General features: G+C 41.0%; 1 protein-coding gene across 2 annotated transcripts; it reads right to left on the bottom strand.

Annotated features, from left to right (window-relative positions):
- Nucleotides 1–1,066: 1,066 nt before the first annotated feature.
- hpgd (15-hydroxyprostaglandin dehydrogenase) lies at nucleotides 1,067–16,969 on the bottom strand. 2 transcript variants are annotated; one of them, XM_038714633.1, is made up of 8 exons: nucleotides 16,671–16,969; nucleotides 15,767–15,890; nucleotides 14,168–14,274; nucleotides 9,087–9,183; nucleotides 3,406–3,482; nucleotides 3,185–3,287; nucleotides 3,011–3,058; nucleotides 1,067–1,685 (listed from the first exon to the last, which is right to left on the bottom strand). In XM_038714633.1, the coding sequence occupies exons 1-7, from the start codon at nucleotides 16,761–16,763 to the stop codon at nucleotides 3,045–3,047; spliced, it is 615 nt and encodes a 204-aa protein (XP_038570561.1). In that variant the 5' UTR covers nucleotides 16,764–16,969; the 3' UTR covers nucleotides 1,067–1,685; nucleotides 3,011–3,044. The 2 variants fall into 2 exon arrangements, with proteins under 2 accessions (XP_038570561.1, XP_038570560.1); XM_038714632.1 differs by lacking the exon at nucleotides 3,011–3,058 and having other exon boundaries at nucleotides 3,124–3,287; nucleotides 16,671–16,968.
- Nucleotides 16,970–18,572: the final 1,603 nt, after the last annotated feature.

Here is an 18,572-nt window from a genome sequence, read left to right as displayed (position 1 = left end):
GCCATCTACCAGGAAGTTTTAGAGCACTTCATGCTTCCTGCTGCTGACCAACTTTATGGAGATGCAGATCTCATTTTCCAACAGGACTTGGCACCTGCACACAGTGCCAAAGCTACCAGTACCTGGTTTAAGGACTGTGGTATCCCTGTTCTTAATTGGCCAGCAAACTGGCCTGACCTTAACCCTATAGAAAATCTATGGGGTATTGTGAAGAGGAAGATGCGATACGCCAGACCCAACAATGCAGAAGAGCTGAAGGCCACTATCAGAGCAACCTGGGCTCTCATAACACCTGAGCAGTGCCACAGACTGATGGACTCCATGCCACGCCGCACTGCTGCAGTAATTCAGGCAAAAGGAGCCCAAACTAAGTATTGACTGCTGAACATGCTCTTACTTTTCATGCTCATACTTTTCATGTTCATCCTTTTTTTTGTATTGGTCTTAAGTAATATACTGAATTTGGGATTTTCATTAGTTGTCAGTTTTAATCATCACAATTAAATGAAATAAACATTTGAAATATATCAGTCTGTGTGTAATGAATGAATATAATATCCAAGTTTCACTTTTTGAACGGAATTACTGAAATAAATCAACTTTTTCATGATATTCTAATTATATGACCAGCACCTGTAGACAAACAACACACCTTAGGTGTGAGCTCACACTCACAACTAAGGACAATTTAGGGTGACCAATTAACCTAGTCCACATGTCTTCAGATGGTGGGAGGAAGAGAGAACCCACACAGACAGGGAGACACACAGAAAGGCTGGGGCAACAGTGCTAACCACTGAACCACCGTGCCAGCCAGATGGGTACAAATCTCCTTTGATCGGCACCGCTGAGCCAGTCAGAGTTCAGCAAAAACGAGGATCAGTCCAAGGTGGGAGGAGCCGCACTCTGACTGCAGCTCGTGATTGTGTTGGTTTAAGATCTTTCATTGATACACTCCAGAACACAACACAACAACCCCTAAATTGATAAACGTATTTGCATGTACAATATTTGTGCCCTAAGTCTCATTACAAAATACCAGTAAATAAGTCCCATATCTCCCATATCAAACTATTTCAATAAATTCTTTTTATTTTTACACTAATCAAAAAAAGTACAGCTGTTAAATAATAACTGTTACAGTTGTTTTCATAGAACTGTTGAAGCTGAAAGTGCAACATCATAGGTGGTCTGAGGTGGATGACACTGACTGTCAATTATTTCCTTTAACATGAAAACCCTACTAAAAAAGAATGACGTATGTGTTTGTACTGGCAAAGTTTATATCTTGACTAACTCTCATTTTGATAATTATTCATCATTACCATATTATTAACACAATCAATACAATCAGACAGTGAATGGAATTATTATTTGAAAAGCATTTGTTAATTTGGACAGGTGCAGTTTTTCCAGTAAAATCCAAACAAGGGTTTGACGTATTTCTGATATTAAGTCCAAAAGCAGCCACATATTCTCCTGAACCAGTTTCTCATGTGTGGCAGGATCAAGTACTGCATTGCTTTCCTCAGCAGAAGCTTGGAGTCCAGTACGATAAGGCTCAAGCAGACATGGGTTCATAGGTGTGAAAGTGGATTCCCTTGGAGCAGGTGATCTTCATCACCGCTCCATTAAGACTGGTGTCCTCAATCAACCTCATCATGCCCTCTGCTATCAATGACGGCCTGGAGATAAACACAGAGAAGAAATAGGACATTAGATGAAAACACACACACACACACAATGACTTTAGTTGTTTGTCCTGTCCTCTATGATGATCTTACAAATACAACAATAAGCCTGCTGTACTGTCTTTTCTCAGAGAGACTGTGTGCATGTGTGTGTGATCAGGAAGTCATCTGGCCTCAACTTCCTCTGACACTAAATGCTTTCCTCCTGCCGCTTGTCTCTGAGCTGCACAATTTAAACTTTTGAAGAATGCTTCTCCTGAGCCATAAATACACACAGTTTGGTCACTTCAGTATGGAACGTTAACAGTTCTGATCGATGCTCATTGCTAACTATAACAAATTCCCAAAGCGAAGAGAAAATCACCAAATCCGACATCCTAAGTGGAAAGAGCTCTTTGTTAGCACATTTGTACTGACAGCTCAACATTTTTGGAGGTGACGCACATGGGCACTTCTGACTTTGTTGACCAGTTACTTTGCCAGTAACTAGTGAGACATCACGTAACACATTCCAGATCGAATAGCAATAATGAGTTAAAGTATTCTTATACAAAACCAGAGCACAGGTGGCGAACGTGTAGTTTCTATTTACTACTACTTTCAGGGTTTTCCTCAGAACTTGAATCTGCTTCCTTTCCCTTAAGTTCTCTTTTTCACACTCACACCCACCTACACCCTTGGTGTCTAACTGCAAACACACCTACTTGGCCCGCCTCTTCCTGATTCTCTCTCTCTGTATGTGTCTGCTCTGTTGACTTTCTCCATCAGCAGTATGTTTTACAGTCGCAGAAAAGAAACAGAACTCGTCTTTTGGATTTTTCACAGCAGCAGGTGTGCCACATGTGGAGGAGGCTTTTTAATGACATCTGCACCGGTGTGTTCATGTTGCTTTACTTGTGCTTGTAGAATATCCACCGTGTCCCTGTCTTGTTACGTAATAAGTTATCATCGCTCTCTGGGTTTCTCTGCAAAATGCTAAAATGGGTCGCCAAATACACCTGAGCGGCCGTTAATATACTTCAGCGTCCCACCCAAGTAAAGTCTATATGTGGGAAACACTAATACTGTTTTAAAATGCTTTGCGGCATCCAATGAAATAAGGTTTAATATTTCCATACATTCCCAAAAAACTGAGGCCCCACTTGGAGACCAAGTGACAAACAAATCATGGTTAATCAATAACATGATTGACAAGACTGTAGAATACTTAATTCTCTAAGACAATTCACTTCTTTGTTGTCTTAGTAAAAACTATTTATACATTTAATGGTACTTTAATACTCAGAAATGCTGCAGGAAACTAGTATTAATATACATACCTCACCAATAAATTCCGATTGTGTGAAACTGACCTCAGCTTAAAGGATCTGGCCGACAAAGAAGGATCATTTAAAATCAGTAAACCACCAGTGACATGTTTGAGTTAGCTTACTTTAAAACTCCAAACTTGCTCATGCTCCGTTTGAAATCATCCTTGAACTTGACAAACTTGCCCATGTTGTCCTCATGTTCCACTGAGTGCAGCAGAGGAGTGTCGACGAACGCTGGACACAGGACGTTGATACGAACACCATAGTTGCCCTCAGAAGACGCGTCCTGCAAGAACATTGAGATCGAGCTGCTGAGCTTTGAGTTGCCTGGAGGACATCTCATGTACACAAGCTAAAGACAACCTTTTATACATTTACTGTGTGTGTGTGTGTGTGTGTCCTACCGCCATCGCTCTAGTGAAGCCAATGACTCCATGTTTAGTAGCAGTATAGACAGGCTGATGAGGAGAATGCAGGAAGGCTGAATCATAAAGGTGAAAAGGAGACAAGAGGACAAACTTGTTACCAACAGCAACGCAGAGCAATGAACAATAGCGGCTCTGTTTTCATGAATGAGCAACATTGAGCAACATGGTGTAACATATACACGTGTTTTCACTATGAGCTTACCTCCATTTACTGTGACTTTTACATGCAGGTTATGTAAGTAGAGTAATAGGGTCACACATCAGGGCTGTTCCCAAACACAGCTGCATCTGCTTCTAAACAGCAACTTCTCATTTCAACCACTGAGGGGTCAGTTTTTACAGCTCATAGTTCTCTCAGCTGCACCACAATGTCTCAAGAGAAACCTCTAAACCTAAAACAAAGTATTTCTGTCATAAAATTCACTTTAACTGATGCACAGTGCTGTTTACTTGGCCTCAAATCACACTCACGCCTCTCTCTGGCTCATTCAAACAGCTCCTCAGCAGTTGTTTGAGAGGCTCATCAGCTGCGTTTGATTGTCGTGGCTGAACAAGGCCCAAATTCACCGCAGTGAGGCATGCTAGGTTATGGCAAGCACCTTCTAGATGATGAGGTGGCCAATTTGGCCTCCAAGGTTAGTTTAGAAATACTGGAAAACTGATTACAGGAATCCCCAGGAGCAAAATTGCTACTTTGACATATTGCAGCAATAGTTGCAGCATGTTGATCAGGACATAGCTTACAGGACTATAATCTCAGTCAGATGGTCCGGATCCACATCCATAAGAGTCTGATGATGGACATCATTCAAAACACGTACACACAAACGTGCATTTCCTAGCACACACACACACACACACACACACACACATATCAACACACAGACATACATTCTTTCCCCCCAAAGCAATATGCTTGACCATGTTTGGACAAGTCTGTGTTTGTTATGGGAATGGCAAGAACGCCTACACACACAGACACACTGATGTTATCTCAAGTGAGATTACCATATGTCTGCTTTTCTAGACAAAGAACCAAAACATCCTCTGGAATCTTATGAAACAACACACAGCTCTGAAAGTGATGCTTAAACTTCATAGTGCTTTAATCTTTGAAATGTTATTTATGAATGGTTGTGATTATTGACGAGTTAGTACTTAGCATTAACAAATTAGAGACCTTGCAGAAGGATTTAATGAAAGAACAAAACCTACGGAAATTATAAATGTTGGTTGTGTATTTTTTTAAACTGCTGTATTGTACTAACACACTCATTTGTACTAGTTACTCATCCCGGTTGTGAATAATGCTTCTGCAGTGGACAATGTGCTCCTGTGCCAATATGTGTTGCTTTCTGTCACAGCCTCCTCCTTCTTCTATTTCTCTATGTGTGTGTGTGTTTGGGGGGGGGGGGGGGGCATGTTTATTTCCACTTCATGCACTGATTATGAAGTGATAAGCACAACAATGCAACTATAATATCTATATATAATATAAAATGGCTGCAATGCATCACCCACGTGGGTGATGGTTGAGTCCCCCCCACTTCATTCTGAAGCACTTTGAGTTTCTATATATATGTAACGCAATATTATTTTTATTATTATAAAGCACTGAATGGAGCACCAACATACATTGCTGATCTTCTGCTACATTATGAACCATTATGATCCAGACCGCTCAGGTGGTCTGGGATCAGGTCTGCTTTCTGTCCCCAGAGTCAAAACTAAACAAGGAGAAGCAGCGATCGGTTTTTATGCTCCACATATCTGAGTGCTGGTGACACAGGCATTAGTTTTGAATTACTGTTCACCTGTCTGCTCAGGTGCAGCCAAAAAAATAAAGCTGCAAGACTCGCACTGGCCTGTCGATCGGGTGCGATGCTGAGTACGAAGAGTGCGCATGCATCTCTCATGGCTTAGATGGACGGATGGACGGATGGATGGACACTGTATGAGCTTAGGTGAATGGTTTGTTGTATAATTGTGTTGTGACGCTTTTTCCTTTGTCAGTACTAGTATTTGTACCACTAGATGCCATTAAACCTTATATAGTGAACCTTTAAACAATATAATATATTATTACTATTATTATTATTATTTAATAATTAATAATCTAATTTAATTTGTGTTAAATTCCACTTTTTTAGGAGAGAAAATTGATAGACAACTACCTTATCTACTCTCATAAAATATACCGAATTATCAATTTAGAACTCTGATTAATTATTAAATAATAACTATAACCAAAATGACCATCACTAGCTAGTCAGTTGAAGGATTTGGAGTTCTACATAGAAGATGTTGGTGACATATTCACTCTTATGCAAGAATATTATGTGGGACATGTAAGTTACAGCGACTGAGAGGGTGGATAAGCTGTGTACCTGAGTATCAGTAAAAGGACAATAAATCTAAACTGACCGTTACGAAGCAAATCATACAGATCCGTGGTGAAACACGCCCTGCATCTCTAAAGGCTAGTATAAACAAATCACTCCACATTTGCTTTGTACTGTTACATAATTTCTTGTAGGGTGAAATCACCACTTTGACATAATACTGGCAGTCCACAGAATAGTAACATGGATCGCATTAGCTGGTGAAGTAATGTGGAAAGCCATAACGGTACAACTATGGTATTTTGCAACAACTCTAACATTAGCATCTGCTTGGCGTTAGCTGGCGAGCTAACGTCATTTAACTTGAGTCAACTAAAGCATAAAAATCACAACATATTCCAGATGCTTTGCAGTAATGTTAGTTGACTTCCACCCAAAGCTGCTCCAGCACTCTTTACTTAACAACTTTATTGTTGTTTTGTAACCTTAGGTGGATTTTGTGTTGGAGTCTGAGTTGTACTGGGAGCCGGTCGTTTTGTGGTGTTAGTGGACGTGTGCTTCGTTTTAAGTGAGGCTACGGCCCAATGACAACAAGGCAGTAACAAAGTGATTTATTAACAAGTGGTTTCAATGAAAAAATACGTATAGCCCATTTAACAAAAGCTAAACACACCAGATGAAATCCATCGTGCAGATGGAGGACGCAGTCAGTCTTTCTGTTCTCCTCAGAGATAGCCATTTGGCGCTAAGCTACTTAATTTCCTCTGTTAGCAGGTTAAGTTAGCAAACAGACTCTGGTAGTAGCCGCTAGCTAACTAAGCTGGTATGGAAGGATCTTAAGTAGGCGTTCGCATCGCTACCGCAAGAAAAGAGTTCTGCTGTGTCTGATGGGAGACAGCTGTCCGCTGAAAAAAAGAGAGAAAGAAGTTGCGCTGGGGGTTGATCAGGTGACGTCATGGGTCACAGGTCACTGACCAATCAGTAATGAAAGCTGGGTCCATTGGCTGAGTGTGAATTCCTGGAGGACTGTGGAAAATTGAGGTCAATAGTTCAGTTAAAATCACATAAACTAAACGAAAAGTCTCCCAGCCTGGGAAAAGATGCTGCTGTAGAGCCTAGTACGGCAGCAGATACTTGTGTATCTCTGGAAGCAGGGTGAACAGGCTGTAATTGGATCGGGAATTGTCTTTTAGTATTCTTTGGGCTCTGTGCAGGCACCTCACCTCACAGATATCTCTAAGTCACGAGTATAAACATAGCTTATCTGGTTGGCACATTTTTTAGTACACGACCAGCTTAGTACACTCTCAGCGGGATTCTTAACGCGACAACTGTGGATACTGTCGATGGCCTGTCCTCTGTCTCTCAGTCCCCACCACACCATCAACAGCTGATGTATGTCACATAATGTATATTCCTCAAGCCTGCCCAGAGGAAAAATCTTTTGCTCACAGTAGTCTTTTCTTTAACTCTTGAGAAAACACTAAGATCTCAGTAGTATGTCTTTCTGAGATCACTCCAATCTGAAATGTTGCTCCTAAAAGACCCTCAGAAGAGAGACTGAGTTTTTTTAGACTTAGGTAAGACAAATGGATATTTAATTGAGATTGCAATAGGATGAATGAAAGTAACAGATGAGATCTCATCATTGTATCTTCTTGAGTTCATTAATCTCTTAAGCAGTTGGGAGCCCTGGGGAGATGTTTGTATTACAGTACTGTCAATGCTTGGGGAACCTGAGCTGGATTTGAACCCTGCTGTTGCTGTTGCTCCAGCTGAAATTAGCTGTGTTAGAGGGCATGGTGATAGTGCAGTGGACAAGACACATTCCTTTGGTGTGAGAGGTCACAGTAAGAGATCCAGGTTTAATTCCCCACTGTGACCCATCCGCCAATATGTCTCTAAGCAAGACACTTAACCCCTAGTTTCTCCAGAGGCGTGTGACCTCTGACATGTATAGCAAGTTTCAAAGACAAAACTGAGAAACATCTTTTCTGATCCACATTCTGGACAGAAATTACACTCATAGCTGAGTTTTCTTTGAGCTCTTTCTCTGATCTCATGGTCCAATGTTCAGGACACTTAAATTAGAGATCTCTTGTTTTGATCAGAGTCAGCTCATTTGTGTCTAGGAGAAAAGAAGGAAACAACTATGAGATCTCATCTTGGATTTTGCTTTCCTATGGGTGACTTGGTTCTCCTGGGTGACGGCATTTCTTAACACACGCCAGTCTGTGCACTCAAAACAATCCTGTAGAGCTATGGGGGTGTGCAGATTGTCCGCGATAATATCTTAATTCTTGTTTTAACGATGTGTGAGAAGACATTATCGAGTAGGCTACGCCACTCACTTTGCAAAAAACACTGTGTCCGTGCACAGCAGTCACCGCGTCATGCATGCAGTACACGTGTGCTAGAGTTAAACGAGCCAATCGTAGCAGGAGAATAAACACCGCCAGCCTCAGAATCTACATCTGAATCGCAAGACGTGCACTTGCATGGAGGTGGTTTGGTTTGAAAAGGCAGATGTTGCTCAAGAGATGTCAATCTGTAAAATATGTAAAAAATGTGTTGCCTTTAAAGACCACAAACTAACCACTTCATGTAATATCAAAAATATGAAAAGCTTCAGGAAACCAGCCAAGGTACCAACACAAAAACACACTCCGGTTCAAAGCCACTAAGAGAACTGGTACGACAGAACTCAGGGCTAATAAAGCAACAGATGAAATGGTTTACTCAGACTCGCACTGCTTCATGTCAGTAACATGATTTCAGTGTTTTTATATTGTTTTCATTTAAAATCTTCAGTTTTAAATATATAAGTAAGTGCTTTTGTAAGCAATTAATATCCTATTGTTAACCATTCCCAGTCAGGAAGTTGACTGTGTGTGTGTGTGTGTGTGTGTGTAGGTGGAGAGAGCAAAACACAGACGAAGAAAATTTTAAAAGCTATAAATGACTCAATGATTAACTCACATCAGTACTCACTACTAGTAATCTGAGACTATTCAAAAGGCTATGATGCAGCCTTCACACCATCCAAGAAGGCCATACCTATGTGCATATATATATATATATATATATATATATATATATATACACACACACTTGTCTAAACTGTTACTAAATTATTCTGAAGATTTTTTATGTTTTATATTAATTTAATATTAATTAACAATGGTTTTTATCAGCAGCTTGTAAGTAAAAGCTGTGTCGAAGTGTTAAACTCGGTAGATCTTCATAATAATAAAAACATTTCTTTAGCAGTTGAATAAATATGTGCATACACGTGTTAGTGTGTGTATGTGTTACCTGCCATAGAGGATACATTGATAATGGTGCCTCCTTCCTTGCCATACTCTTTACTCATGTGTTCCAGCGCCAGGTAGGTCCCTTTGATTACAGAGGTCTATAAAGATAAGAGACAACATGGTCACAGTGGAAATCTTTACGACAGTCTCATAAACAGCAAGTGAAACTGAAAGTAAAGAATGTGTGAACCTCTTTACTAATTAAATGTTTTTTTTTTACCATGAAATTTACTGTAAAGCTAATGCTATACAGTTGTGCCTGAAAGTTTGGGAACCCTTTGGAGTTTCATATATTTCTGCACAACTATGACCTAAAACATACTCAGATTTTCACACAAAGTAGATCAGGAGAAGCCAACTAAACAAATGAGACAAACATATTATACTTGGTCAAGTATTCATGGAGGAAAATGATCTAAAACCTTTGCTGTCAGTATCTTAGAAAAAGAGTTGTTGATGCTCATCAGGCTGGAAAACGTTACAAAGCTGTTTGGACTCTACCGATCCACAATCAGTTACACCAGGAATCCACTGACTCCGGCTACGGCACGTTACGGCTGCGCCGCGGTTTTGATGCGTCCACAGCGCGGCGTCAAAGTCCACTGGAAGGGTCTCAGAAGCGTTTCAGCAGCGGAGCGTGCAGCCTGCCCCACGTTACTGACTTGCTATGAATTTGTCCTTTTTGGGCTTCTACTACCTTCTTCACAGCTCTATGTGACCCCGTTTCGTTCCATAAACTTCAGGCTGCATTTCCCACAAGGAGCATTTCAGAATCAGAGCGTTTTTCCATTTACCTCAGAAGTCGGAAGTTGGAGCTGGGAATGACGTCACACCCGAGTTGACGGCGTTCCAGTTAACAGGTCGGAAAACCTCGCTCGGCCAGCCGTTGTTTACAACTAGTCAGGTTAGCTATTGATACGACGGTTGATTAATAAAAACGCATTGTGCGATATTTCCTCAGACTAAACACTGTAGCCACACGACCACATACAGTACGAACATTTATATGAGTCACAAGTACACAGAAGTGCTAATAAAAAGTATAAACTACAGCTTTCACTAACTGTTGATACCCCGACATTCATCTTTGATCACGAAGTCGGGGTAGTGCGATTCTTCTGACTTCCAAAGTCGGGATTCCGACTTAAGGGGGCGTTCCCTTTGAAATTTTGCCCTTTGAACTCGGAAATTACAACTTTCCATGTCAAATGGAACGCACCATTTCTGCCTGGTTTGATCTCTGTGCTGCTTTATTGCAGCTTGTGGCAAAAATAGCCACGTCTGGGACGTTTCAGGTGCGCGCTGCGTCTTGTAGACTCAAAAGCATTGACTTTAACTAGCTCGGGCAACCGCGGCGCAGCCGTAACGTTCCGTAGCCGGAGTCAGTGGATTTTAGACTGCATACAAATGGAGGAAAGTGAAGACAATCACTACTCTCCGTATGAGTGGTCGACTAAAGATCACTGCAAGAACAAGGTGTGTAATAGTCCCCAAGGTCGCAAAGGAACCCAGGGTTACTTCTATGCAACTACAAGCTCATGTCAATGTTCAGAGTCCACCATCAGGATTACACTGATGTGGGCAAGCTGGAAGGCCAGTGGAAAAATGTTTGGTGGATGGAACTTTTTAGTTTAAATATAAAGCGTTTGGCAAAAGGAAAAGACCACATTCTGGCTTAAGAACCTTATTCCATCTATGGATCTCATGATCCGGGCCTGTCTTGCTGTGTCTGGGCCAGAACGGCTTGCCATCACTGACGGAACAATGAATTCTGAATTTTAACAGCAAATTCTAAAGGAAAATGGCGCGACATCTGTCTGTGAACTGAATCTCAATAGAAAGTGGGTCACGCAGCAAGACAGCGACCCAAAGCACACAAGACGTTCTACCAAAACATTGTGCGAATAAAAGAAAGCTTCCATAATACAGCTACTGTATCTGAGCAACTGAAGAACTGTGTGTCAAGTGAACTCTTTGTTTGATTGCCTTTAGAGTCATGGGGTTATGAGTGTACATTTGGAGGCTGGAAAGGTTTTTCCCTGGCTGGAGGTTCTGCTGCCTGATGGGATTGTGCTTTTCAGGAATGTGGTTGTAGGGCCTTGGACTTTAAATGATGTCATGAATGGAGGCTTGCTGATGTAATGGAAGAACCTGAACAGCCTGGAGAGGGGGTGTTGCACTCTGAGAGGCCTAAGCTGGGGTCTTTTAGGGATGAGGCCTCCAGTTTAACAAAACCTAAATATTTCATGATATTTAGTACACCTTCTGACTTTCCTACATTTGTGTTTATTTAAAACAACACAAAGGTTGTGTACTATATCACCTCTACTGTAGCTGCTAAACTAGGTTTTTGGCATTTAAAGATATTTTTATGTTATTATATGTAGTATAGTTTGATTTGTTTATCAGAGTATCCTCCTGTTTTTTACTAATGTTATTTTTGCCAGCTTACTCTGTGCATCCTGTCCCGAGGTTCTACACATTAAGAAAAACAAAGATTTGATTGCCAGTTGTCTGTCTGCAACAGTTATGCATTAGTCAGTGCTGAACACAGTCAGGAGAATAATCCTAATGGGAGATTCAACACCTGCCTGAGAGAAAACCTGCAGCTCAGTCAGCTTTTTGCACCAGTTTTTCTTGCTGTCAAACTAGAGACCTGTGTTCATTATCTGCTGGGAGATTTATTTTCTCTGGTTAACTGATGTACGATGCTGGGTCACTGCCATCACTCATAATATCTTCTTGCCTCAGGTTTTTACTGATTGATCTGCCTTAGAGGTAGAGAAAAGTCAAATGGCCTTTTCTCTACCTCTAAGGCTGCATTTACTTCAAGCAAAACAAAAATTACTGCCAATCTGGCTTATTGCCATTGGTGACCTCCATAAACAACAAAGGGTTTCAATTTAAAATAATATTGTCAATGATCTGTCTGACGCTTAGTTTATCATTACGTTTATTCATTTAGCTGGCGCTTTTATCCAAAGAAAAACAGGGGTCAAGTGTCTTGCTCAGGGCCACAATGGTGGGTGACTCACAGTGGGAAGTTGAACCGGGGTCTCTCACACCAAAGGCATCCGTCTTATCCACTGCGCCGTCACCACCCTATTTTCATTGCCTAAGTGGATATTGGGCTACGACCCAGTTGGACAGGACAACGCTGGCTCATATGGCACAAAGTGATTTTGTTACTGTATACTTTAAACATAAGACTTTTAGATCAGAGAGAAGTGTTTCCAGGGTTTTTTAAAAAACATTGTGAAGCGGACAAAAGAAGGTTAAGTCAGGCTATAGTTGCATCAAGTTGTATCATTCTTTTAACAGGAAATCCAGTTGCCTTTGACTTATTTCATACAACCTGGATGAATGACAATCTTCAGACAGAAATAAAGCTAAAATTCAATATCTACAATTGGAACTTCTATCTATCATCACTCTCATTGCAAATCTAAATCTTTAGTAGCATTGTTTTCTGATAAGACAAGAAGACAAGAAGACAAGAAGTTTATAGCAGTAATATAACAGTAAACAGTAGTAAAACAGGCCAAATATTCAGTCAGAATCAACTGAGATGCACACAAGATAAAACAAGCACATTAGTATGAGCACCATTCATTTGTACAGTAAAAAGACTGGACTGTTAAAGTCGGCTAGCTTAACTGTGAGTAGTGGTTAGTTAGCACAACTGGCATTTTTTCTGGCTCCTTATCAACAACAACAGAAACCAACGAACCAGTTTTGTCTCTCTCCATTTCCTTTCTCAGTCATATCTCCCATTAGTGGAGTTCACGGATAAAACAATGGGGTTATCTGGTAATGGTAGAACCTTTTTCAGTTCTCACAATTTACATGTACTGAGGGCTACGACATCATTAACCTGTGTGTTGTGACCTGTGATCCCATCTGGAAAATTTCACAATCAACTATACTGTTTTAACACATTGTACCACATTCAAGCCACCTGCGTGTTATCAGTCACTCTGATATAACTTTGCAGTTGCATTCAGGAATTTTTATTATCTGTTTATTATCTATGGGAAGACCCTGTTCATCCATTCATTATTTATTCATTAAGGGTCCAAGCAGTGAAGCGTGGCACATTTGATATTGAAAATCTTGCTGTAATTTGTGAATGCACAACATTTTCTTTTTTGCTCAGTTGGATCAAACATCACCAAAATATTTGACAATATACATCAAACTAGCAGAATGACAAAAATACCTGCCTGGCATGTGATGGCATGTGATGTCCCTGCCTCAACTTTGAAGAAGGTGTGCAGGAACAAGTTCTCACCAGTGGCCCATTCAGTAAGTGACCTCTGCTTGGGATAGGAAGGTTCAGGGTTCAAAGCCCCAGGCTTCCAAGTCCTACTTGCCAATAACGCAGATGTTCTCCTATGTGTTTGCAATTGCTCTCTGAAGTTAAAGTTCTCCTGTCATACTTGGATCCGGTGAAAATGTATTATTATTTTTTTTTCTGCTAAAGTGTTTGTGCAGCAAAAACCTTAAAACTTGGAAACAAAATTGGCAGGTGGGATGCAAATTCCACCCACTACTCAGGCGCATATAATGACAGCCATTGACCTCAAGGTGATGCTGTAATTATCAAGTTTGAGTTTCCACAATTATCTTGAAAACAGCTGAGCTCAGAGTCAAAATTCTGTCGTCACTTTAATCTCTTAAATCATCTGCATCTGGTCTTCTTTTTTGACATTGTCAAATTTAGCATTTTCGCGACCTGCTTGGATCCCAATCCTTGCCGCTTGTTGCTATATTAACAAGCAAGACTGCTGAAATGTATTAAAATATATTTTTAGCACTTTAAGCAGTTACTGTTTTGTTTACATATTTGTGGGGTGGGGTGGGGTGGGGGGGTGGGGGGGGGCAGGCAGGCACATGCTTTCTTTCAGTAGATACTAGTGAGTGTGCAAACAGTCCTTCCGCCTGCATATGAAATACTAAAGATGAGGGACTAAGGATAAGGGGAGAAAAGTTCACCAATCACTCATTTGTGATTTAGCGTTTTTGAGCTATATAAACAAAACTGACTTGGCCTGATTGACATGATTTACATAATAATCTTACCAGGTTGACTTGTATGGTCTTCTCCCAGTTCTTTTCATTGTTGATGCCGGCATTGTTAATAACGATGTCCAGATGACCAAACTGGTCTATTGTGCTCTGGAATGCGTCTGTTCCACACAAACAAAAAAACATCAGTAAATGAATGATGAAAGACATTGATACAGGGTCTCACAAGAACTAAACACTATTGCTTTCAGCTTCAGGTCCCTCCCTGATAACTCCGAATCCGACTTAAAATGTTTTGCATCCATTAAGACTGTATGATTACTGTGCAAAGACGGGCACGTGTAGAGGTACGTCTGTCAGCCTCATTACTAAAGCACACTGTTTAAACATGTACAGGTGTCATTAGCTGAATAAACAATGAGGAGGAATCCCTTCACTGCAGAGTGCAAGCCCACATTTTTTGGCTGCTATACTGACTGTAGACATGTTGGTTGTAAATCCATAGACAGAAAATGTGGATGAGGGGATATTCGGCCACCAGCAGGTTGTTTGTCTCCCCATGTGAGCAGACAGACAGACCTGGTTGGATAAAGAGCTGAAGGGAGAAACCTGAGATGGTAAAACCTGTGTGTGTCATCACTTGCTGCAATCCCTACTTGGACAACCCGTAATTAGAAACAAACATACCGGCTTTTAAAGTCATCTGCACGACATGGGACATATGTGCACATACACTGTGGAGACGCACACAAAATCAGACTTGCACTGCTAACAATTGCACACACTGTGCATATTTGCAGAGATGTATTCACACATGTACACAGAATTAATCTATTTTTACCACACACCCACCCACACACACACACACACACACTGTCATCAGCTCTGCAGGCTTACGCCATCAACAGCAGCACTATCACACAGGAGGAACAGCATTCCTCAGCCGTTTGCCTGCAGGGATTAAGTTTTTCAATGTCAGACAATGAATCCTTGTTCCCCTCTCTCTCACCCTAAGACAGGGCTATTCACTTACACACACTTTTAATTCTCTGCTTCTTCTCTTTCTCACCAGACACGCCTACACTCACACATAGCAGAACTGACAGATCTACAGAAAAGCAGAAGGTAAGCGAATGTGGGGAGCAGTAAGCAGTCATGTTGAACTGAAAATAGTCAAATAAATGATTTGTCTAGAAAGCAAGACTATACGAGCCCAGTGTCAGCTGGTCCACAAGGGCGGCCTGTTGGCAAGATACATCTGAGTGACCAAAACTTGCTCTTTATTCAAATGTCACATATTGCTGGGCTGCTGAGCCTGCCACTTTTTCACACTCTCTGAATGCAGCTGGCAGCTCAGAGAGCAGTAACAGTGATTCTCTCCAGGAAAATGTTTCTACTGCCTGCCAAGAATATTTTTTGAAGTCACTTCCTCATTCATCACCAGTAGGTTAAAAATGAGTAGGCAAAAGTACAACCTTGTTTGAGCAGTCAGATTGTGCAGACTGCATGAGGAGTCATAATCATTTATAACTGTAATGCCATTACACCACAACCTGGTGTTGATGAAAACCTGTCTCAAAAGTGCTCATTCTGTGTCATTCAACAAGTAGTGTGTGATGTGAAGGCACCTCACAGTCCTATAGACAGTATTACCTCTCAGCGCGTCTCCATTGGACACATCACATGGAATAAAGGCGCAGTTTCCCTCTCCAAACTCGGCGTCCAGCTGTGCTTTGCACTCTTCGCCACAGGTTTTGTTCAGGTCGACCACAGCCACCTGAACAACAGAACACTGTTAGTTTTATTAAATCCACACACATTGACAGACTGCACAGCTGGAGGAAGTTTGTTTTCCATCTCTTTAGAACCTAGTAGTAAAGAAAAAGAGATCATCCTTTGGTTGCAGTGTACAGCTTACTTCTTTATCTTACTGTGTTAGACCTGTGGTTTGACAAGTGTGGCTGTAACCAGCTCAGTCAGTAGCACACTGATCAGATAGTTAACAAAAACAAGATTAATTAAGTGGTGTAGCTTTGTTTCACAGGGTGTGAAGGGACTTCTCAGAAACTAATTTACATCTTTCAGAAACCTTTTTGTTTAAAAAAAACTCATCTAATCTCAAAACATTATCAAAACACATGCTACTCTTTTTAGACTCATCTACTGAAGCAGATGACAAATTAACACTGACCTTATTTCAACGTATGTTTTGAAAAAACCTTTAACGACAGTATTTCATGAAGTTCAAACACTAAAGTAGAACTTAAAGCAGTGTTAGTAGAGGTCCAGTCCACTCAGAGGCTTTCTAGTGAAGTCAAAACAGGTTGTGTTTAACAGTGAAGATAACAGTTAAGTACACAAGTTTGAGTTTTTAATGCACAGTTGGATCAGATAATGTACGGCAGTGACTTAGTAAAAGTTGTGAAGTTAAAGCATTTGTTTGTAAATTTGAGCATTTTTAATGAAGATACCTGTAAAGTGATCCAAGAACGATCAAAGCAGTAAAACATTTGTTGAACACCTAAAGTTATGAAGTTAAAGCAGTAAAAGTACTGACCTTGGCTGAGCTCTGCAGTAGTGACTGGACCACGGCTCTCCCAATGCCCTGAGCTCCTCCGGTCACCAGAGCCACCTTCCCATTCAGAGACATGATCCCAGCACAACAGCAAAACCCCCAACACTTCGTCTTCCTCCTTCTGCCTCTCACACTTTGCGTTTCCTCTATTTATTCTCTCTCTTCTTTCTAAGTCTCACCGGCCTTTCTTCTCTGAGTCTTCTTTCTCGGTCCTCCTCTGTGTTCGAGCACCTATCTGCTCTCCCTGTAAAACAATCTCACAGTTTGTTTTCACTCTTTTGGCTGGGCTGTTTTCCCTCCCTTCTTCCCTCCCTCCCTCTCTCCCTCCCTCTCTCTCTCTCTCTCTCTCTCTCTCTCAGCTTATCAGTCTATACAAACATTGCATGTATGTCAGAGGCAGAGAGAGAGAGAGAGAGAGAGAGAGCGAGAGAGAGAGAGAGAGAGAGAGAGACACTCAAAGTCTAAGTAAACTCCGTAGGATAATAATTACAGGTTTTCATCCAGCTTGTTGTACCTGCCCTCCTGCCTCCACCTCCCTTTTTTTACACCTCCTTTTTTTCTACTCTCTTTCGCTCCACTTACTACCGTTTCATCTTTACACCTGAGCCCTTCACACATGTCACTGTCTGTATTTCTTCACATGAAAAGAAAACTTGACAACTTCTTAAGAAGCTCGAACATTCTCCTCCTCACCATGTCCATGTTAGTGTTAGCGTGTGTCTTCTGTGTAATTGCTGTTACACAACATGCAACGCTGCTCAGTGATACATTACAACAAGGTTCAGGTCTCTGCATGTTGATTTTCACACTGCTGAAATGAATGGAAACCAGTTACTGCTAACTGTTATACAAACATGTAAAAATACTGGTTTGGTTGTAAAGCAAGACCACAGTGATTCTAGTGATCTAGTTTATAGGGCTATTTCCCTTGTTGCCTCTGTCTCTAAAAAAAAATGAAGACATTAGGAAAGTACAAGTTTTTGTATAAAAATACAGAGTATATGGTTCAGATTCAGGAACATCCCTGCTAGTGTTGCATCGTTCAAAGAACATTTTGTTCTTGTTTGTTTTAATTCGTTCATTTTCACGCATGCGTGAATAGTCTTGGACTCTGCATGGGCTCCGTCAGCACAGGAAACAGAATTAATTGGTTCACGACTCTCAACTTGGGTCTCTGGGTTTGAGTCGTTCTTTTGTCACGTGACAGCTCGTCTACAGGCTGTGGTTAGCGGGCGGCACATAACAGAAATGATTAGTTCACACCTCTCATCTGTGGGTCTCTAGGTTTGAGTCATTCATTTGTCACGTGACAGCTGGGCCACTGTTGAGCAGGAATGAACTATTTGTTCACCACTCACATGGGTCACATGTCCAGTAGGTGGCGAATACTTTGTGTGAGTCAAGGGCAATCATTTTGCAATCATTAAAATTCTGGCTTTAAAGTCACCGATTTCTATTTGTGAATCATGTTCATTGTGGATTTGGAATATATTTGTATAACGTGATATATATTGGTAGATCATAGAGAGTATATTGTATTTACAACTTGCAATATATATTTCTGACTCATAGTTTGTGCATTTAAAATGATATTGAAATCTTCTGCCATACCAGCAGAAGATAGACTTTATACGCCAGTTGGGGAAGTTGGGGAACGTCCCCCAGCAGCTGCTGATCAAAATCATTGCAGACACCTCACCTCCTTTACACACTAAAGAGCACTGTATAATAAAGCCACCAGAGACAAGATCGGCTTTCCATACACAATCACACTCATCAACAGTTCAATCATGCAGTCAATGTGCATATAAAGTTATTTTCCTGTAGATTCGAGTAGAAAAGACACAGAATCAGAAGGAGCTTTATTGCCAAGTAGTGTTTTAA

This window comes from Micropterus salmoides, unplaced genomic scaffold (genome assembly GCF_014851395.1).
Source record: "Micropterus salmoides isolate LMB-PRFRI ecotype aquatic unplaced genomic scaffold, ASM1485139v1 Ms_hic_scaffold_12, whole genome shotgun sequence".
Lineage (NCBI taxonomy): Eukaryota > Metazoa > Chordata > Actinopteri > Centrarchiformes > Centrarchidae > Micropterus > Micropterus salmoides.
The sequence above is the reverse complement of the archived record's forward strand: the minus strand, read 5'-3'. Positions and strand labels throughout refer to the sequence as shown.

What these genes read in the sequence shown, in the direction of transcription:
- hpgd (XM_038714632.1), bottom strand. Translation starts at nt 16,763, where the DNA reads ATGTCTCTGAATGGGAAGGTGGCTCTGGTGACCGGAGGAGCTCAGGGC. An exon ending in TACTGCAGAGCTCAGCCAAG is followed by an intron (nt 15,891 to 16,670) that starts GTCAGTACTTTT and finishes TCTGTTGTTCAG; the next exon opens with GTGGCTGTGGTCGACCTGAA. An exon ending in CAATGTATCCTCTATGGCAG is followed by an intron (nt 3,483 to 9,086) that starts GTAACACATACA and finishes TTTATGATTCAG; the next exon opens with CCTTCCTGCATTCTCCTCAT.